The 23,277-nt window shown below is 35.3% G+C and overlaps 1 protein-coding gene across 1 annotated transcript; it reads left to right on the top strand.

Annotated features, from left to right (window-relative positions):
* The first annotated feature begins 5,209 nt into the window (after positions 1-5,209).
* Positions 5,210-7,456, top strand: ENODL1 (early nodulin-like protein 1). Its single transcript, XM_021109165.2, has 2 exons — positions 5,210-5,639; positions 5,725-7,456. The coding sequence occupies exons 1-2, from the start codon at positions 5,450-5,452 to the stop codon at positions 7,194-7,196; spliced, it is 1,662 nt and encodes a 553-aa protein (XP_020964824.2). The 5' UTR covers positions 5,210-5,449; the 3' UTR covers positions 7,197-7,456.
* Positions 7,457-23,277: the final 15,821 nt, after the last annotated feature.

The raw sequence follows: 23,277 nt of genomic DNA, 5'->3' as shown, positions 1-23,277 counted from the left end.
TTTTAACATAGTTGTTATCGTCGTCGCTGCCACTACCATAGTTATTGTTATCTTTTTCTTAATGTTGTTGTTTAATTTCTTCTTTTTCTTTCTCTTTCTCATTTTCTTTTATTATCATTATCATCGTCCTCGTCTTTATCTTTTTCTTCTCCAATAAATATTAAGATTAGAATACAAAAATTTTGATACATAACACATTAATTTTGTTGTACAACACACAAATTTTAGTATACAACATAAATATTTTTGAAGAACCACATACCCAAAACATTGATATTCAACCAATAAAATATACATAATACATAAATTTGGATGTACAACACAAAAACTTTGGTATATAGCACATAAATTTTAATGTGTAATACAAATTTTTAGAAGATTATATATTCAGAATATTGACTTACCTAACAAACAAAATACATTTGTAACAAAATTTGTGTACTATATGTAAAAATTTCTGTATTATATGTAAAAATGGTATGTATGCATGCATTTTTTTACTGGACTCTGGAGTAGGTCCAGACAAAAATATGCATAATATAAAGTAAGATGCCAACATCTGTATAAAAATTATATAATCTAAAATGCATTATAAAAAAGTGTGTATCTTTTACTAACGATTTTTTGTACAATTAAATGTGTCTTTGAATTACGATTTGTAAACAGAAGTTTGTATAAAATTAAGTTTGCAAAATTGATTTTGATTAAAAGTGAGTTGGTATTAACGTGATTTATGTTTGATAATTCTCAATCAAAATGAATATGAATAATGAAAGACACAATTGGTACACAAAATTTTTTTTCGGTCCAACGTAAAAAAGTGAATGGAAAAGCAAGAATTTGTAGCTTCTCTTAAACGTGGGTTGAAGAGTAAAATTACTTCTGCGTTCAGATGATAAAAAGTTGCCAAACATACAAATGAAGCGTTCAAGAGATTCAAACGCACTTCTTTCTTTTCCAACGCGTTTGTCAAAGACACCCTAAGTGATACACGACATTTTTCATATCATAAAATTCATTGATAATTAAATTTGTGTCAAATTTTGTTGACAATCTTCTTAATATAAATTAGAAGACAATTAACAAAAAATTTATTATAAATATATATTTTTTACTTGTATTATTGATATGAACTATTTAATAAAATCTTTTATAAATATATATTTTTAAAAAATAAAAAAAATAATTAAATTATAACATTTAAAATTTAAATTAAATTAATAATTTAAAAACATTAAGAGAAAATATACTAACCTTTTGTTTTTGTGAAATTTTTTTTTCTTTTTGATTTCTTTTCTTACTTGTTAAATGCTAGTTATAATATATTTTACTATCTCTATTTCTAAAAATAAATGTAATAAAATTAATGTTAATAAAACTACAAATCTAAGCAATATATCTCCTTAATTTTGTTTCTTCTTATTTACTAGTTTGAGTAGTTTTAACAAGTGTATGCGTTACTATGCCATCTATTTTTAGTTCTTCAGTTCTTTAGTTTCAATTTTTTAAACATAATATAAGTAATAAAAATAAAATTATTAAAAAAATTGTATTACCCTTTTTGTATTTTCTTTTTCAAAAACAATACATTTTTTTTGTCATTCTTGTATAGTTGGATACATGATATATTACTTCACATTATCATATATATAAGGGAGAAGAAAGGTTCGGAAATTCAGAAGTTGAAAAAGAAGAAGAAAAATATTTAACATTTTGGCTTCAATTTAATTTTTTTAACTTTAGGCATTGTTATACCGCTGATTTTTTTTTTATATGAAAATTATTGTATTATTTTTTGTTATAAAGAAGTAGTGTATTTTAATTTAATATGGAGGTAATCACAAATTGGAGGATTCGATTTGTATTTTAAAAAATAAAAATAAATAAATTTCACAAATAAGAAGATTAAATTTGTGTAAGTTCATAAATTACAAAGTCTGTTTGTGATTTAAAAATTTTGAAAAATTAAAGTTCGCAAATCAAAGGATTAGATTTATCTAAGTTCACAAATGAGAGGGTTAGTTTTGTGTTTTAAAAATTTTTAAAAAAAAGTTAAACTTTACAAATCAAAAAGTGAAATTTATGATTTTTATATGAGAAAAAAAAATTCACCAAATTTTACATATCGTTAAAAAATACTATTATAAATCTAATATCAAAATTAAGAAGGGTTGTTATACTTGTTACTTGTTAGCTTCAATTTTTTTTTTTCGGTATTAATTAATTCTTGTCAGCTTCAATTTAAAGAGTCATATTTTCATAGTGTTCAGAGTCCATTAATTAGTGAAATTCATCACATTATTAGTGAAACTCATCACAAATAGAATCACACCTAAACAAACTTGATTCATGCGTTAATCATAAGCTAATTATACAAAGAAGTCCTGGATTATATCCTATTCTTCTCCGAAAACGCACCCACATGAAGCTTGTAAACCACGTAGCCTAATGATGAATTATTGATGATGAATACGTGAGATAACCAATCTATGAGGTCATTGGTAAAAGACATTTAATCGTGTCTTCCTTTTTTAATCACAAATTAAAGATACTCACAAATGGTGGTGTGTATGTAGTAACCTTTAAATAAAATTTGGGGTAAAGTTAGTTTTCCTTTCTCATAGATTAGAGATGTTAGTTGCATGTAAGTTATATCTTTTATCAAAAGTATATTTTATAATACTCAACTTTAGGTTATGATTCCCAACGTTTTCTTTTAACTTTACCCCTCCCACATTAGTAAGAAAAAATAGTAAAATTAAAACACTTCATTTAGTCATATAGCTCAGATATTAAGATATGGTTGAACATAGAATTTGAAATTTCCTAGTGCTTGCAACGTATATATTACTCTATTAGAAAAAAAAAAAACATCCAAACTAATCTTTAATAAATTTTAAATAAAATATTTTAGTCTTTAATAAATTTTTATTATTTTAAAATATTTTGAGAATTATTTTTCACAAGACAAAATAATTCTTTTATTATTTTTAATCGAGTTTTTAATATGTATATTGGATAAAAAATTTTATTATAAAATAATTAAATCCTTAAAAATATCAATCTTCAAAATAATGTGTATGTGTAAAGTCTTCTCTTATAAAATGAAAAGTCAAGTGACATGTTATGAAATATATACTCAAAAACTTATATGGAAAAAAATTTTAATTAATTTTGGTTGGTTGAATTATTTGCTCACTTGTCTATATTAAAGATTTTAATCTATCTTATGCATGTAATGATATATTGGCCAATAACAAATCTTTAATTAAAATTTAAATTTGTAATAATTAATTATTTATATATCGAATTGAAAATATCATAAAAATAAAATAAAAATAATCAGAATAATAATAATGACAAAAAAACACTCTAAATATAATATTATCTTCTTTACGAAGTAACCAACGTGGTACTATTCTAACGGTAATAAGAGGTATAATTTTCTATTTCAATGAAACGATGATGCCGATGAAGATATATATGGTTTTAATAATTTATCAAAAAAGATGCTTAATATTTTAGAGTGAAAAGCACCTGTGTCTTATCATGTATATTAATTTTCCTTTTAAGATACGATCCGTTATGTACCTAACATTCAATAATGTTTTTTTCAAACATGGAAATTTCCAGTAGTCTTCATAATTAAATTGCATCTACAAGATTAGTTAGGCAGTATAAATGGCTTTCGCTAAGGTCAATAGTCAATACTCATATCCAAATGCAATAATTTGGCATTTTTTGCCCATTCTTGAGAAAAGAATTTTATTATGACCAAATTTTTATCCCAACATGCAAATTCTAGCAGCAATTGTGGACCCACAGGCATAAAGTGCATAGTTACGTTATTGATCATTTTATTACTTTCATCTGTTTACTTTAAAATAAATATAATATGCAAGTTTTTTTTTTTTATTTTAATTTTCTTATCTTCCTCTACTAATAAAAAGTGCACAAGATGCCACTTCTAAGTCCAAACAAAAACAGGGGTTAATATAAGATGCTTATTTAGGAATAAGATAAATTAATAATTTAAATGTTGAATTATTCCCTTTTTCTTCTGGGCTTTTGGCAAAAGCATTTAGCTTTAGAGGCCACTAAATCAACATCAACATATATAAACACACTCGCATAATGCCAGCTAACCTTAAATGAAGATTTATATATTGCAAGATTTTATTATTTCCTTCCCCCTTTTAGATTAAGAAAAAACTATTATTTTGTCCTAAGAAATTAGTATTTAAGAAATTTGATTTTGAGAAAAGAAATAATATGTTGGTTCTTCAAAATAATCTCTTTTAGACAAAATGTATTTTAATATTTTTCATAAATAACAAATAATTCATGTATTTGATCTTTTTTTAATACAAATATTTAAATAATCACTTAAAAAGTACATACAAAAGTTTGAGATAAAATTTAATCTTTAGACCCCTCTTTTCATTTCAATTTTTTGTCATTCAGATAAAAACAAAGCCCTTAGAAAAATTTGACTTAATATAAAATTATCAAATTTAAAAATGATAAATATCTTATTTTTAAATAAATTTATATAAAATTATATCAAAATTTATTCGGTCCAACTACTATTTAAATATGAGCAATGAGACTGTGTGATATGATATTAGTATTACATTAATTATCCAAGCTACTTAAAAATTTAACATTATATAACGAATAAAAATAGGCTCAAGAACTTAATTAAGTAATTTTCATTAATAATAAAATTAACTATAAATTAAAATAATAAATATATAATTAGATAGACAAAAATATATATATTAATATCATTTTCTTTTTGTAATTCTTCCTGTTATGTAATTAATTCTTTTCTAGTTCTTTTCAATTTAATTTGTTCTCTCACTATTTCCTTCTTATCTCGTTAATTCCTTCCCATCCTGTATTGTTCCTCTTTCAAGTTCTAGCAATCTGACAAATGTCCCATAACTTATGTAAAAGAGAGATGGGATTGAATTATTAAAATTTATTATTTTTATTTATTATTTAAATATTAATTTAATTTTTTTAGTTTAATTTTTTTAATTTAATAGTTACTAAAAAAAATTTTAATTTAATAATTTAATAATATATTTTATTTTATATTTTTAAATATTAATGACTAAGTAATGATAAAAATAATAAATTTTAATGAGCTACTAACATTCTTTCATGTAAAATTAAAGGTCAATTATGAATTATGTATGATGTTGCCACATGTAAGCTTGTCTCACATCATGGCCCTCTCCTTTCATTATAGTTCATCCCCAGCAACGGTAACCAAGCAAAGCAATGAACTTTCCCTTTATATTCTCTCCATCTCCTCAAACATTTTTCCATACATTCTTTTCTGAATTTTGGTCTTCACTCTTCATCATATAGTAACCTCATCACTTCCCTACAAACACAATTTAATTAAGTGATTGATCACTTGTAATAGTCCTAGTTCTTAATGGTCATGGAGCTTCTTGATCATCATCGTAGGTCTATAATAATCTGCCTCTTGTTGTTGATTCTGTTCTCAAGACCGTTACAAGGGTACAAATTCTATGTTGGTGGGAAAGATGGTTGGGTTCTGAATCCTTCTGAGAGTTACAACCAATGGGCGGAAAGGAACAGGTTCCAAGTCAGTGACACATTGGGTATGCAAAAGATAAAAACTTTATTTATGATCATCATTAAATCATTAATTATTGCTGATTGTTTGATGTGTATGTTATGTGATAGTGTTTAAGTACAAGGAGGGATCAGAGTCAGTGTTGGAGGTGAAGAAAGAAGACTATGAGAAATGCAACAAAAAGAAGGCAATAAAGAAACTAGAGGGGGGAGATAGTAGTGAGTTCCAATTTGATAGGTCAGGTCCATTCTACTTCATTAGTGGGAATGATGATAATTGTGAGAAAGGTCAGAAGCTTATTGTTGTGGTGTTAGCTCAAAGACCACCACCACCACCTCCTCAAAATCCACCAAAATGTCCTCCTCCTTCACCAATTCATAATCCTCCTTATGTTACACCAACACCACCACAAGCACCTTCCCCTGTTCCACCATATGTTACCCCAACTCCACCACAAGCTCCTTCTCCCGGACATAACAATCATCATCCCAACCCTCCTTATACCCCAATAGTCCCCCCAAAAACACCTTCACCAACACCACCACAAGCTCCCTCCCCTGTCCCACCAAAAACGCCAATTATTCCACCAAAGGCACCATCACCACCATATGTTACTCCAACTCCACCGCAAGCTGCTCCTTCCCCTGGCCATAACAATCATTACCCTAACCCTCCATACACTCCAATAGTTCCACCACAAGCATCTCCTTCCCCCGGCCATAACAATCATCACCCTAACCCTCCATACACTCCAATAGTTCCACCACAAGCCGCTCCTTCCCCCGGCCATAACAATCATCATCCTAACCCTCCATACACTCCATATGTTCCAACACCAGGAACACCAAGATCATCACCTTCACCATATGTACCAACACCAATTTCTCAATCACCTTATCATACTCCATCCCCTGCTCATAACAATCATCATCCTAATCCTCCATATGTTCCATCACCAATTTCTCAAGCTCCTTCCCCTGGTACCAACAACAACCATTACCCAAACCCACCAAAAACACCATCACCACTTTCTCAGCCTCCCTATAGTGCTGCTGCTCCAACACCAACATCAGCACAACCACCATACAATACTTCCCCTGTTTCGCAACCTCCCACCGGCACTGGAACTGCACCCATAGGCTCACCACAGTACTCTCCAACAGCGCCATTACCTTCAGTTTCAACTCCATCACCGGCGTCTGCTACGCCATCACCTCCCTCACCGTCACCCTCCATTTCTCCATCCGCTGCGGCTCCTCTCACTTCCCCTGTTTCGCAACCACCCATAGGCTCACCACAGTACTCTCCAACAGCGCCATCACCGGCGTCTGCTACGCTATCACCACCCTCACCGTCACCCTCCATTTCTCCATCAACTGCGACTCCTCTCGCTTCTCCATCTTCCTCTCCAGGAGCAGCAACTCCTGCAGCCACGCCAGCGTCGTCTTCCAACGAAACGACACCAGCAACGCCAAACGGGAAACCTTCGTCGTCTGGATGGGCTGCAAATCCATCACCAGTTTCGGTTAATTCAGCCATCGCTATTTTCGTCGCTGCTGCACTAAGCACTATTATTGCCTAGATAATCATTAATTAACGAGAGTTAATTAATTAATTAGCGTTCGTAAATAATCTTCTGCATGCTCGTTGTTACTTCTTTTTAAAAGAATTTTTGGATATATAATTTGTGATTTTTTTTTTGGGTAACTATTGTTATTTTGGACATAATTAAAGAGATATATGTGTATGTATAATGTGCGTTGGAGTTTGATTATTTGGAGTGTCGAATTCTTTGGTGGTTGCAATAACATGCAGATCATATATAAATTTGGATTTTTTTTTTTTTGGTTGGACTGCTGTTTGATATTTGTTATTTGTTATTTGATGTTTTGTTTCGGCAGCTATTACTAATGAAAAAAAATGGATTTTGCTAGGTAGAGAATGATTTTTGTAAATAATGTGAACAATAAATTTTAGAATTGACTCAATAAAATAAAAAAAATATTCCACCTCTAAATGACCTCCTAAACCTTAACACGAAGATAACTATCGGCACACCTAATAAATTGAACATCCAACCATTGTTAACTGTATATGAGTAAATCGAATCAAAAGAAATAACCATCTAATTAAAAATAATAAACATAATCATATGCATACCTATTGAATTGAACATCTGACATATCCATTATTCCCATTATTTAGTATTCTCATTATCTACCTATATTTAAAAAAAAAAAGCATAATTCTAAAACCGAACGAGTCGGCTTAATCAAATTAATCGAAAACCGATCACTAAGTCAATTCAGTTAGCTTTATAAATTGTCTGACAAAAAATCGATCAGAGAATCGGTCAAACCGGTAATTAACTGGTTAATTGCTGAAATCGGCCAATTTTTTAATGAATTTTCAGTTCGGTGTACCCTTCCAAACGGCGCCATTTTATACTTAAAAAAAAAGAAATCCTAAATTCCCAAGACCACAATGCAGCTCAGTCCCGTTCCCACTCTTCTCCTCTCTGAAACTGAAAAGTGAAAGTTTGAAATTGAAAGAACAAAGAACTCTAGCCATTCAGCCCCCAGCCACTGCATCTCCCACAGCCTTGTTTCGTTGTCATAGTCGAACTCTTCTTCTCTGGGTATAGGCGCTGCGTGCGAAAGTTCCATTGTCGTCGTATGAGTTATGTCGCCGTCTTAGGAAGCTGTGTCGCTGTCGTAGAAAGCTCCCTCGCCGTCGTGTGGAAGCTCTGTGTCACCGTCGTCTTCTCCTCGCTGTCACCGTCAAACTCTCTCTTTGTCGTCGTCGAGCTCGTTCTCTGTCTCTTTATCCCTTCTTTCGGTAAGCATTAAACACTACTTCTTGAATTTATTTTTGCTTGTTTTGTATTATTGATCTGTTACGTTGTTAATAATACTGATTGAGTTGTTAGGTTAGTTCACTAATTCTGAGTTACTGAAATTTTATTAATTTCTTATTATTTTTGAGTTGTTATATTCTTGCATAATAATATTGTTGTTGGTTTTCCTAATTTTATGTGTTAATTTTAATGATGTCCAACAATCTCAAATAGATTCTGTGCTTTTGTATACTAATACTAATTTATTATACATTGATAATACTATGTCTTCCTATCTTGATAGCAAATGAAATAATAAAATTTGTTTCATTTAATAAAATTATAATTATTATATAAAATTATAAAATTTTAAATTTTATTAAATTAAAAATAATAATTTAAATATTTAAAATTATATATAAAATTTTTAATAATTTTATTTAATATTTAATTAAATTAATTAAATTTCAATCAAACTCTAATCGGACTATTAATTAAATCAATAAATCAGTTGTCTTATATACTAATTCATCAACCGATTCAATTCTCATTACTTTCGGAAAAAAGAGGGTAATAGTGAAATCATAATAATATGATATATTTTATTTATATCCAGTATCTCTGTTGAAGAAAGTTCCACAATAATCACCTAATAATTTACTGATGAGTCTGTTAGAAAATTATTTTAATTTTTTAATTTGTTTATGGGCAATACATATATTAATTGTAATCACAAATTATGCTATTTTAAATTAAATAACTTATATAATGGTGATCTCATTTATTGTTATAAATGCTAAATTGAATAAGTCATTATTACTTTTGATTTAGAATTAAATAAGAATAAAACCAGATATTATCTTTTGTTTCTTAGATAATTATCTTTTAGATTTTAGATATATTATTTTTTGGACTTTAGATACTATTTTATTTGGGCTTAAGGGTTTAATGGGTGCCATGTTCAAATATAAATAGGCCTTCAGGATTTCGGTCCACAATATACCAAAGCCGACTTTGTTGCTCTTTCCCCATCAAAAGAGTTACAATTCAGCCTCCTAGGAATACAGAAGGCTTTGGTTGAGGAAGATCGAAAGAACCACAAGACTGAGTCTTTCCATCAATTTCTAATTTCTACGAATAAAGGTACGTGATGCAGGCAGAAATTGACCAGTTAAGAAATTAATAAAAGAAATGCGTTGCAAGTACAGTTCTTAAACCAGCTAAAATCTGCTTATCAATTTAAAAGGGTTGTCACAAAATTAGAATTAAAAATACTGGGAGTATGAATCCCAGGTCGTCCCCCAACGAGTTGATAAAAGAGTGCAGCTTATTGGTTAGAGGTTTTCCCAAAAATTTTGAGTTTGAGAAGCAGAAAAATAAATGATTATAAAATTAAGTAGTGAAAATTAACTAGAGAATTTATTTAATTCAATTAAAAGCCTTGACCGGGAGATGATTAATTGGAATTTCTATCCTTGTTGGATTTCCTCAAGTACAATCCTAAAACGTTGTTGATCTACCTGGTCATCCCTTAATGAATAAAGGAAAGTCAAGTAACTAACTAACAAGCTATATCCTCAGGTCCTAATCCTCTCCTTAGGAAGGATTAGAGTTAGAGATTAGAGTTGTCAGTCATCAACTATGCGCGAGGATTAACACTTGAGTATTCCAACTCAAGATTCTCCTTTTAATCAACTCCCAATCAAGTTGGAGAACTACTCCATTATCGTAATTGTAAACTTCACAGAATTAAAAAGGGAATATAAGGAAGACATGATAAACAATAATTAAAAAATAATTAAAAATAAAATAGGTTCTTATATTAATAAATCCCAAAATGCAACATATTTATCCAAATAGGGTTAATGGCAATAAAATGTAGAAGAGTAAGAAAACAAACTAGAACAATGAAACTTCCACGGAGGTAATGAGTCTTCTCAGTATCCAAAAGCAAAAGCATGAAACTCTAAACTATGAATGCATAGGAAACCTAGAGGAAGGAGTAGTATTCTATCTAAGATTCCAAAACTAAACTAAAACTATGCGTAATGAGAATGTTTGAATGTCCACTGAGTCTCTGCATGTTCCCTGGCTCTAATCTGTGTTTCTGGGCCGAAAACTGGGTCAAAACACGGCCCGAAATCGCCCCCAGCGTATTCTGAATTTTTTGCAGATCGCGCATGTCACGCGTGCGAGTCGATCACGCATGCGCGTCGCTGGCCGAATTTCCTTTCCACGCATGCGCGTCAGGCACGCGCTCGCATCGTTGTGCAGATTCGCTTCCACGCATACGCGTCAGGCACGCGCACGCGTCGCTGTGATTTTCTCCGTTTTGCGTGCACGCGTGAGCCATGCGTGCGCGTCACTTCTCGCTGGTTGTCTCCTTTATTTTTTGTGCTCCTTCCATTTTTGCAAGCTTCCTCTCTATTCTCTAAGCCATTCCTGCCCTATAAAACCTGAAACACTTAACACACAGATCACGACATCGACTGGTATAAAGGAGAAATTAAAATACACAAATTAAAGGTTTAGGAAGCAGGTTTTCAATCATAGCATAAAACTAGGAAGGAATTGTAAAACCATGCAAATAGTATGAATAAGTGAGTGAAGAGTTGATCAAAACCACTCAAATTAGCACAAGATAAACCACAAAATAGTGGTTTATCAAACTCCCCACACTTAAATATTAGCATGTCCTCATGCTAAACTCAATGAGACAAAGAGAATGAATAAGGGATAGTAAGACTCATGAAATACAACCTATATGTGAATGCAACTATATGCTAAAATGATTCTGCCCACTTGGTTAAAAGCAAACAAGTTCTCCAAGACAAACACAAACCAAATTCCACTAATTCAAATTATACAATAAAAAGCAAGTAAACTTGTAAGAAGATAACTCATGAAAGCATGGAACATAGAATTAAGCATTGAACCCTCACTGGTAATGTATCTGCACTCTTATCTCTCTAGTGTATAGGGTAATCACTCTAGTCTTCTCTAGTCATGCTTTCTAAACTTTGTTCTTCTCCTAACCAATCAACAAGTATTTAATGTACCAAAGCAAACATCATGAGGTCTTTTCAAGGTTGTAATGGGGCTAAGGTAAAAGGTGAGGGTATATATATGGCTAAGTGGGCTATAATTTGAATCTCTGATTAACCTAAGCTCTCACCTATATACACACTCTATATACTTTTAAATTCGTGCCTAGCTGCCCAAAATTCTCACTTTTGCATTACATACTCATGCATTAACTTTTCTTTTAACTTGTATCACATATGCATTGATCTTTTTCTTAACTTAGCTTAGCAGTGGGGTAATTTTGTCCCCTTATTTATTTACTTATTTATTGAATATTTTTTGATTTTTTTAAATATAAAAGCAAATATAACTTATCAATGCACATGAATTTTTATTTTTTTCTGGTCTCACATGAGTAGGTACCCAAATTTCCAATCTTTTATCAATTGTAAAAAAAAATATCACACTCCCTTACTAACCCAAGTTCCCACTTTTCCCCACACTTAATTAACACACTATCTCTATCCTAAGCTAACCAAAGATTCAATTTGGGGTATTTAATTATTTTTCTGCTTAAGGCTAGTGATGTGGTAAAATATAGAACAAATGTGGATTAATAGGCTCAAAGTGGCTAACAAGGGTGATTTAAAATGGTAGGCTTATTTGGGATAAGTGAGTTGATAATCAAATAATGGCCTCAATCCTATGCGTGCATATAAATACATTAAACATTGGACATATAGGATGAAACAAAATATAGATTACAATCATAGAGAAGTAAACACACAAGAATAAAAAATTTTTTATAGTTAAATAATATAACCATGTAATTAAGCTCAAGTCTCACGAGTTGTGTGTTCTAGCTTAAAACCATGTTCCAAATACAACTTCAAACAAGCTTAATACAAAAATTTTAATTTTAAATTAGTGAAATTTTTCAAAAATAGGGTCTTAAAAAGGACTTATTATTTTTCAACCAAGCAGAACATGCGTGCAAATAACCTATTACTATGCAATTTATCCTATCATAACAAAATTAAAGAAAATAAATATCCTATTGGTGTTAAGAAGAGAAATTACCTCCGGAAGTCAGGTACTGACTGACCTCCCCACACTTAAGGCTTTGCACCGTCCTCGGTGCCATCAGTCAGGAACAAAGGGGAACTGGTGGCAGTATCTCTACAACCGGGACCATCATGGCTCCCTGTGCTGGTAAATGAAGTGGAGTCCGAGGTGTCTGGGTCTGTGTCAAGTCTGTGGTTTCCCATAAGCAGCTCCTTGAGGAATGTGAATCGGCGCTGGTTACGGTGCTCCCTTAGTTTTGCCTTCTGGTCTTGCCGGTCTAACCTCTCAAGTATCTGATGGAGCAGCTGATTTGTTGAAGGTGCTTGTGGTGTGGAAGGAGGAATGTCCTCAACCGATTCTGTAGGCTAGTTAGTAGTGGCTGCTGGGGGTCTGATATACTTCCCGTTAGGGATGTACTGATCATCCCGTGGAATCATGGCCTTGGTGTCCCCAGCTCTGTAGGATACTCCGACTGCTGAGACTAGATCTGAAACCAAGGCGGGAAAAGGTAAGTTTTCCGCAATTTGTATGTGTCCCATGGCATTCCGGACGTGTCTTGGTAAGTTGAGGGGCTGGTCTGTAAGGATACACCAGAGTAGAACAGCCATGTCTGCAGTGAAGGAGGACTCGTGAGTGCTCGAAAAGACGTAATGGGACATAATCTGTGCCCATACTCGAGCATTCAAGGTGAGTGCTGAAGCCAATATCCCTTTAGATCGGGATCGATGGTATCCATAGATCCATCTGCTGCCAAGTTGTGCGATAACTCTGAGAACGGTGTCCCAGTCAAATTTGTATGTCTGGCGTTTGACAGAGGCTTCTTGAAATGCGTCCAATCTTTCTGGAGTAGGAGAAAGATCTAAAGCTTGCTGAATGGCCTCTTCAGTTATGGGGACTTGCTTCTGACGGACATAGATAGACTGCAGGGTTGGCATGTGAAAATTGGAGTAGAATTCAACTACCCATGATAGGTTAACCTGCCGTGGATGTTTCTGTAGGAATCCCCATTGTCTTCGCTCAATGCGGGGCTCAACAAATTCAACAATGTTGGTCGGGAGGATCAGGAGGTGCTCATTGTTATAGTTTCTTTCAGCCAAAATGGGGAACATCTGCTCACAGTAGCAGTTAGTAAACCGCGCAGTGTCCTTTGCTGGAAAAGCTTTCTCTTTTTCATCGACATTGATGATCCTCTTGATTCGTTTTGTTGAGGGCTTTACTGTTGTTGAAGATGGCTCTGCCACTAGTGCTCTTTTTGTTCCTTTTCTTGCTGGTAGTTTGGGAGTAGTTTTCTCTTTACCCTTCTTGGTAGCCATCCTGAAAAGGGAAAAAGAAAGTAACATGTGAAGCTAAGGTTTTGAGCAAGGAAGAGGACAGGACAAATGATAATCTATGCACATTAAAGAAAGATGTCGTTAACACATGGTCGCGACTACAGGTGAAAAGTTCATCAATGGAAAATAGCAAGTGCATGTGAAAGCAAATATATGCAAGATGTTTATTGGCATGTTGACAAAGGCATGAGTAGCATAGATCAAGCATTAAATGCCCAATTTGATTATCAAGTCTTTGAAACTAACAATCTGTTTGTATTGACAATTATGTTCAATGAATAATGAATAAAAAGGGGTTTTGTGAAAAACAAGCATTAGAGTAGTAGAATAGAATAATATAAAAATAATGCACAATGCCATACGAGCTTTTTCACAAACATTTAGCATGCATGGTAAATATGTTGTTGAAAGTATTAAATTGAACATGCAAGCAATCCTTTAAGAAGTAATATAGAATTGTCAAATAATTCCTTAATAATCCACAAGTAAAATATAGAAAATAATTACCCAAATAAATTTTCAACACCAATTAAAAGGGTTTAAAAATAAAAAAGAAAAAGAAAACATAGATAATGAAAGTAAAAAGAAAAAGAAGAAGAAAACATAAATAAAGATAAAATAGTAATAATTGAAAAGTAAAGAGGGAAGAAGAAGAGAAAATAACCTTGATGATGATTGTGAAGAAGAAAGAAGGGGGAAAGAAAGTAAAAAAAAAATTGAGAAGGAGTAAAGAAGAAAGAAATAAGAAGGGAGAAGAGAAAAATAGGATTGGGGAAAAGATAAGATATATGGCACTGATCTAGTAAAACTGTGCGTCGCATGTGACGCGGACGCGTGGGTCACGCGTTCGCGTGAGTTGCAAAATTTTCAAGTGACGCAGACGCATCGGTCACGCGGACGCGTGACTTGATTTGTGCTAGTGCGCGAGAGCAGCCTCGCGTTCGCGCAACTCTCTGTCTCTAACGCATATTGCCAAAAGTTAGGGTGACGCGCACGCGTGAGTGGCCTTACTTTGAAAGATGACGCAGACGCGTGGGGCACGCGTTCACGTGATGGGGCTTTGTACTTTTAGCACAATTCCAGCCCCACTCCATCCTAACTCTCTGCCATGTACCCATTACATCGATTTCGCGAGCTCACGGGTGCGCGTGGGTGACGCGTACGCATGTGAGGCTATATTCGTAAACGACGCGGACGCGTCAGGGACGTGTTCGCGTGGTCGCGTTGGTGCCAAAGGTACGCTTTCAGCCACGCTCCCGCGTGACTTTCTGTTCAATTCCCCTTTTTGTCGTATGCACATATGACGCGGACACGTCAGCGACGCTTGCGCGTCGTGTGCATTTCCTTTTTTTTTATGCAGTATGCAGGATGCAAAATGCAGAATGCAGATGACTATGCAGAAATTATGAATGAACACAAATAAAAATAAAATAAAATAAAATAAAACTAAGAACAAAAAGGAAAGAATATACCATGGTGGGTTGTCTCCCACCTAGCACTTTTCTTTGACGTCCTTAAGTTGGACGGTCCACTAGCTCAGTCTTCTGCTGTAGGTGGATCATCCAAGAGGAAGATCTCCAGCTCCTTGTTTTTCTTCATCTTCTCACCATGATATAGCTTTAAGCGATGTCCATTGACCTTGATGAAGTTGGAGCTTGAAGGATGACTTAGGTGAAAGACTCCGTATGGCTCTGCTTTCTCTACTCTGTAGGGACCTTCCCATCTGGATCTCAGCTTGCCTGGCATGAGCCTCAGCCTAGAGTTGTAAAGGAGAACCAACTCCCTAGGTCTGAACTCTCTCCTTTTGATGTGCTTGTCATGTACAGCCTTCATCTTCTCTTTGTATCGCCTAGAATTATCATATGCTTCTAGGCGTAGATTCTCTAACTCTTGTAGCTGCATTTTCCTTTCAGCTCCTGCTTTCTCAAATCCCATGTTGATCTCTCTCACCGCCTAGAATGCTTTGTGTTCTATCTCTACTAGGAGGTGACATGCTTTTCCATAAACCAAGCGGAAGGGACTCATTCCTATAGGTGTCTTGTATACAGTCTGATATGCCCAAAGCGCATCTTGTAGCCTGGTGCTCCAGTCCTTCCTATGAGGCTTGACTATTTTCTCTAGGATATGCTTTATCTCTCTGTTAGACACTTCTGCTTGTCCATTAGTCTGCGGGTGGTAGGCTGTGGCTACCTTGTGAATAATGCCATGCTTCTTCAATAGAGCGGTCAGTCTCCTGTTACAGAAATGGGTGCCTTGATCGCTCACAATTGCTCATGGTGATCCAAAGCGACAGATAATATGGTTTCTAACAAAAGAGATAATAGTGTTAGCATCATCAGCACGGGTAGGAATCGCTTCCACCCATTTAGAAATATAATTTACAGCTAACAATATATATGAGAAACCGATCGAGTTTGGAAACGGACCCATGAAGTCAATGTCCCAAACATAAAAAATCTCACAGAACAACATAATTTGTTGGGGCATCTCATCCCTCTTGGATATGTTACCAAACCTTTGGCATGGGGAACAAGATTTACAAAAAGCAGTAGCATCTTTAAAAAGAGTGGGCCACCAGAATCTACAGTCTAGGATTTTTCTAGCTGTCCTTTGAGGACCGAAATGTCCACCACTCTCAGATGAGTGGCAGGCCTCTAAAATGGACTGAAATTCTGATTGAGGCACACTTCTCCTACTTATCTGATCAGCACCATACCTCCACAAATAGGGATCATCCCATATATAATATTTGGACTCGCTTTTCAACTTGTCCCTCTCGTGCTTAGTAAAATTGGGAGGGAAAGTATGGCTGACTAGATAATTAGCTACAGGTGCATACCAAGGAACTACTTCAGATATTGCATGCAAGCTGTCAAAAGGAAAAGCATCGTTGATAGGAGTGGAGTCATCTTTAATGTGCTCAAGGCGACTCAAGTGATCTGCCACTAAATTCTAAGAACCACTCCTATCCTTAATTTCTAAATCAAATTCTTGTAGCAGTAATATCCATCGTATTAGTCTTGGTTTGGACTCTTTTTCGGCTAATAAATACTTTAGAGCTGCATGGTCTGAGTACACTACCACCTTAGTACCAAGTAAATAAGCTCGGAATTTATCCAAAGCAAAAACAATAGCTAGAAGCTCTTTTTCAGTGGTAGTGTAATTAGACTGAGCAGCGTCTAATGTGTTGGAAGCATAAGCAATTACGAAAGGATCCTTACCTGCGTGTTGGGCCAGCGCCGCTCCTACAGCATGGTTGGAGGCATCACACATAATCTCAAAGGGTTGGCTCCAGTCTGGTCCTCTCACAATTGGAGCTTGAGTCAAGGCGATCTTCAACTTATCAAACACCTCTATGCAGCCCTCACTCAGCTCGAATTCTACATCCTTCTGCAGAAGTCTGGATAAGGGCAGTGCTACCTTACTGAAGTCCTTGATTAATCTCCGGTAGAAACTTGCATGGCCAAGGAACGAACGAACTTCCCTCACGGAGGAGGGGTAAGGTAGACTAGAAATGACATTTACATTTGCTGGATCTATAGAGATACCAGTATTAGAGATAACATGTCCTAGTACAATACCTTGTTTGACCATAAAATGACACTTTTCAAAATTTAAAACAAGGTTTGAACTGACACACCTGTCTAATACTCTAGATAAACTGTCCAAGCAAAGGCTAAAGGAATAACCATATACACTAAAATCATCCATAAAAACCTCCATACAATTCTCAATAAGATCAGAGAAAAGACTCATCATGCACCTTTGGAAAGTAGCTGGTGCATTGTACAAGCCAAAGGGCATTCTCTTGTAAGCATAAGTCCCAAAGGGACATGTAAAAGTAGTCTTTTCCTGATCTTCAGGAGCTATATGAATTTGGAAATAGCCTGTGTAACCATCTAAAAAAAAATAATGTGATTTACCTGACAGGCGATCCAGAATTTGATCAATGAATGGCAGGGGGTAGTGATCCTTACGAGTAGCCTGGTTGAGGCGCCTGTAATCAATGCAAACCCTCCAGGCATTCTGTACTTTGGTTACTATGAACTCTCCTTACTCACTCTTCACTGTAGTGACTCCAGACTTCTTGGGCACCACTTGTACTGGGCTTACCCATTCACTGTCTGAGATGGGGTAGATGATATCTGCCTCAAGTAATATGGTCACTTCCTTCTTGACAACCTCTAAGATAGTGGGATTCAGTCTTCTTTGGGGTTGACGAACAGGCCTTGCTCCCTCTTCTAGAAATATTCTGTGCTCACAAATTTGAGGGTTGATGTCTACTATATCTGCCAAGCTCCACCCAATTGCCTTCTTGTATCTTCTCAGCACACTAAGCAACTGCTCCTCTTGTTAGTAAGTGAGTTCTCTTGCAATGATGACTGGGAGCTTCTGATCATCCTCAAGGTAAGCATACTTGAGGTGGGGTGGAAGTGGCTTCAACTCCAATTTCTGCTCTTGAGTGGGCACTGGGTCTTCTGGAGCTAGTGATAATGGCAAGTTGTCCTCATTGTGTTCAAAGGGTTTCTCCACACTTGGACCTTGCTCCATGTGCATCTCTTCTAATTCTTCTTTATGGACTGCAACTACAGTCTCATCAATGATGTCGCACTGGAAGATGGAATGATCTTCCGGAAGATGCTTCATAGCTTCATTCAGATTGAAGCTTACTGCTCGGCTGTCTATCTCAAAAGAATAGGTTCCTGAAAAGGCATCCAGCTTGAACTTTGAAGTCTTCAGGAATGGTCTTCCAAGCAGGATGGATGAAGGCTTCCCTGAGTCATTTTGGGGCATCTCTAGGATATAAAATTCAATGGGAAATGTGAGCCCCTTAATGCTCACCAGTACGTCCTCAGCAATTCCAACCACTGTAATAATGCTCTTATCTGCTAACACAAAACGATCTACCGACCTTTTTAAAGGAGGGAGCCTCAAAGCATCATATATGGACAAAGACATTATACTAACACACGCTCCTAAATCACACATGCAGTCAGAAAATATTACACCTCCAATGGTACAGTTAACCATGCATGGTCTTGGGTCACTACATTTTTCAGGTATATCCCCCATTAAAGCAGATATGGAACTACCTAAAGGAATAGTTTCTAGTTCATTAATCTTATCCTTATGTATGCACAGATCCTTTAGAAATTTCGCATATTTAGATACTTGTTGAATAACATCAAAAAGGGGAACAGTTACCCAACCTTTTTGAAGATTTCTACCATTTTAGGATCAAGTTCCATCTGTTTCCTGGACTTCCTTGCAAGGTGTGGAAATGGGATAGGAATGGCGTCTCTTACAATTTCAGCTTGCTTGGGTTCTCCACTCCTCGGTTGAGCTGCTTCTACTTCAACCATGTCTTGCACTTCATCTTCCTCTTCAACATCCTTCACTTCAACCATGTCTGTATCTGGGGCGTGTTCCTGTGGGCTTGGCTCCTCCAGATTTCTCTCTTGCAGTATGGTTATGGACCTCAAAGTGATGGCATTGATGCCACCCTTGGGATTGGGTAAGGGTTGAGAGGGAATTTCACTGGAGCTTGCAGGTTGAGTGTTAGAAGTATTCAATGATTCCATCTGGGAGATGAGAGCTTGTATAGCTGAAGTTAGACCGTTAAGTGTACTTTCCATGGTCTTTTGTCCTTGTGCAAGGGACTGAAGCAACTCGTCATTAGAAGAGGAGGGGTAAGTGATTTGAGGGGCCTGCTGTTGGTTATTCTGAGGTGCTTAGGATTGCCTTAGGTGAGGCGCTCTGTAAGGCTGGTTCTGGTTCTGCTGTCTGTTGTTGTTATTATTCCACCTCTGATTTTTCTGGTTGTCTTTGCCTTCTCTGTTATAGTTGTCCTTCCAACCATGGTTGGAATTATCTCTCCAGCCATGGTTGGAATTGTCTTGCCAACTTTGGTTATAGTTCCCACCTTGGTTGTAGTTGCCGCCTTGTTGATAGGAGCCTTGATTTGGGCGGTCATAGAAATTGTGAGTAGCTACCAAGGTCTTGTCCTCTTGTTGGAGCTGTGGACACTCATCAGTATAATGACTATAATCAGCACATATCCCGCATACCCTCTGAGGAACCAGTTGTTGACTATGTTGGGGTGAGGGAGGTTGAGATTGTTGTTGATTCAGATTTATCTGCTTCAGTAGATTGGTCACCTCTCCCAGAGCTTTAGTGAAAGCAGCAGTCTCACCACTAGAGGGCACCTCCGCAACAGTCCTAGGATGGTTGGTCCTATGTCTAGTGTTTCGGGTAGATTCAGCTAGATCAGCGATCAGCTGCCACGCTTCTGTCGCCGTCTTGTACTTCTTTAGAAAGCCATTACTTGCAGCATCTAATGTAGTTTTATCTTGAGGCTTCATACCTTGTGTAAAGTAACTGATCAACACCATCTCATCAATCTTTTGGTGGGGACATGAGTCTAAGAGGTTCCTGAAACGTTTTCAGTATTCGTAGAGGGTCTCTAATTCTCCTTGGATAATGCAGGAGATCTCCTTCCGTAGTCTGTCTGTAACTTCAGCTGAAAAGTATTTGTCCAGGAACTCCCTCCTGAGCGTGTCCTAATTGGTAACTATTGCCTCCGGTTGAGTGTAGTACCACTCCCTCGCCTTTCCCTCAAGAAAAAACGAGAAGGCAATTAGCAGAATAGTAGGCTCATCTGCACCATGACGCCTAACAGTAGAACGCGCTTGATACGCTTGCAGGGTAAAATCTGGGGCTCCTGCCTCCTGGAGGGTAATTTTCCTGGGTGCTGCCATGTTACCTACACGTGAATCAACTGAATCAGTAGTAGAGGAGCTTGTTTCCTCCTCAAATGGCAGTTCAGATTCGCTCTCAGATAAGACTGGTGAATTGACAATAACCACTTCACCACCCTCAGAGGCTAATCGACGCCGAGCTCGCCTAATACGTGAAAGAGTTCTTTCATTTTCAAGATCAAAAGTGGCTAAGCTCGGATCAGGCAGTGAACGCGTCATTCAATGAAAGGAACATACAGCTCATGGTAATAAAACAAAATAAAATAAAATGCAAATAAATAAATTCCAACCAATAAATTAGCACACTATTGCAACTCCCCGGCAACGGCGCCAAAAATTGATGCAGGCAGAAATTGACCAGTTAAGAAATTAATAAAAGAAATGCGTTGCAAGTACAGTTCTTAACCAGCTAAAATCCGCTTATTAATTTAAAAGGGTTGTCACAAAATTAGAATTAAAAATACTGGGAGTATGAATCCCAGGTTGTCTCCCAACGAGTTGATAAAAGAGTGCAGCTTATTGGTTAGAGGTTTTCCCAAAAATTTTGAGTTTGAGAAGCAGAAAAATAAATGATTATAAAATTAAGTAGTGAAAATTAACTAGAGAATTTATTTAATTCAATTAAAAGCCTTGACCGGGAGATGATTAATTAGAATTTCTATCCTTGTTGAATTTTCTCAAGTACAATCCTAAAACGTTGATCTACCTGGTCATCCCTTAATGAATAAGGGAAAGTCAAGTAACTAACTAACAGGCTATATCCTCAGGTCCTAATCCTCTCCTTAGGAAGGATTAGAGTTAGAGATTAGAGTTGTCAGTCATCAACTATGCGCGAGGATTAACACTTGAGTATTCCAACTCAAGGTTCTCCTTTTAATCAACTCCCAATCAAGTTGGAGAACTACTCCATTATCGTGATTGTAAACTTCACAGAATTAAAAAGGGAATATAAGGAAGACATGATAAACAATAATTAAAAAGCAATTAAAAATAAAATAGGTTCTTATATTAATAAATCCCAAAATGCAACATACTTATCCAAATAGGGTTAATGGCAATAAAAGGTAGAAGAGTAAGAAAACAAACTAGAACAATGAAACTTCCACGGAGGTAATGAGTCTTCTCAGTATCCAAAAGCAAAAGCATGAAACTCTAAACTATGAATGCAAAGGAAACCTAGAGGAAGGAGTAGTATTCTCTCTAAGATTCCAAAACTAAACTAAAACTATGCGTAATGAGAATGTTTGAATGTCCACTGAGTCTCTGCATGTTTCCTGGCTCTAATCTGTATTTTTGGGCCGAAAACTGGGTCAAAACACGGCCCGAAATCGCCCCCAGCGTTTTCTGAATTTTCTGCAGATCGCGCTTGTCACGCGTATGCGTCGGTCACGCGTGCACGTCGCTGGCTGAATTTCCTTTCCACGCGTGCGCGTCAGGCACGCGCTCCCGTCGTTGTGCAGATTTGCTTCCACGCGTACGCGTCAGGCACGCGCACGCGTCGCTGTGATTTTCTCCGTTTCGCGCGCACGCGTGAGCCATGCGTACGCATCACTTCTCGCTGGTTGTCTCCTTTATTTCTTGTGCTTCTTCCATTTTTGCAAGCTTCCTCTCCATTCTCTAAGTCATTCCTGCCCTATAAAGCCTGAAACACTTAACACACAGATCACGGCATCGACTGATATAAAGGAGAAATTAAAATACACAAATTAAAGGCTTAGAAAGCAGGTTTTCAATCATAGCATAAAACTAGGAAGAAATTGTAAAACCATACAAATAGTATGAATAAGTGAGTGAAGAGTTGATAAAAACCACTCAAATTAGCACAAGAAAAACTACAAAATAGTGATTTATCAGTACGCTTTCGCATTATGATATATTTTTGGTAATTCAATATAAATGATTTAGATTAATAAAATTAATTTATTCTAACAAGTGATATCAAAGCCATCCATAATTTAATCATCAAAATATTCAGTTTATTATTCCTTTTGAATTAATATATGTATATGCGTACTTCGTATACATTTGCGTTTTTTGTTTTTATATATATATATATAAACATCCTTAACTGGTTCGGTTTGTTGCTACTGCATATATATAATTTACTATGTGCCTGCATTATATTATATATATTTGTATATATGCCATCATAAGTTAGTTCTATATATATACATATAGGTGAGTTTTATGGTGTAGAAAGAAAAAAATTTTTACACCTATAAATATGTGTTGGTCCATTAAAAAGCTTGACAAATGTTTAGAGGAGAATAAAATCTGAACTCTTTGCAGAAGAAGTACAAAGATCTTATTTTTTCTGCAAGTGGTTAGTTCAAAATTTTAATTGACTAATTATACTAATTAAAATTAAATTTAGTAAGATGATGATACTCACCACGAAATTATTTTTTTTATGGATCTTTAACAACTATAAAAAAAAGCTTCGGTTTATATATTTTATTTTGTTTGAACTTTAAATCATCTTAATCTTTTAATAAACTAACTTATTATTTTTATTTTTAATCCATATTTATTATTGTTATTACTATTATAGTAAATTTTGTTAAATCCAAATAAAGATTTAATTATTTTGTTGGTTTCTATAGTTTTTGCAAAATTTTTAATTAGGTCTTTATATATATATTTTTTTAA

This window comes from Arachis ipaensis, chromosome B8 (assembly GCF_059453495.1).
Source record: "Arachis ipaensis isolate K30076 ecotype BB chromosome B8, ASM5945349v1, whole genome shotgun sequence".
Lineage (NCBI taxonomy): Eukaryota > Viridiplantae > Streptophyta > Magnoliopsida > Fabales > Fabaceae > Arachis > Arachis ipaensis.
Note: the sequence above shows the minus strand (reverse complement) of the source record. Positions and strands in the feature narration are given on the sequence as shown.

Excerpts from the sequence above, each read along its gene's own strand:
- ENODL1 (XM_021109165.2), top strand. The coding sequence starts at position 5,450 with ATGGTCATGGAGCTTCTTGATCATCATCGTAGGTCTATAATAATCTGC. Across the intron at positions 5,640-5,724 it reads CCAAGTCAGTGACACATTGG|TGTTTAAGTACAAGGAGGGA; the intron begins GTATGCAAAAGA and ends GTTATGTGATAG.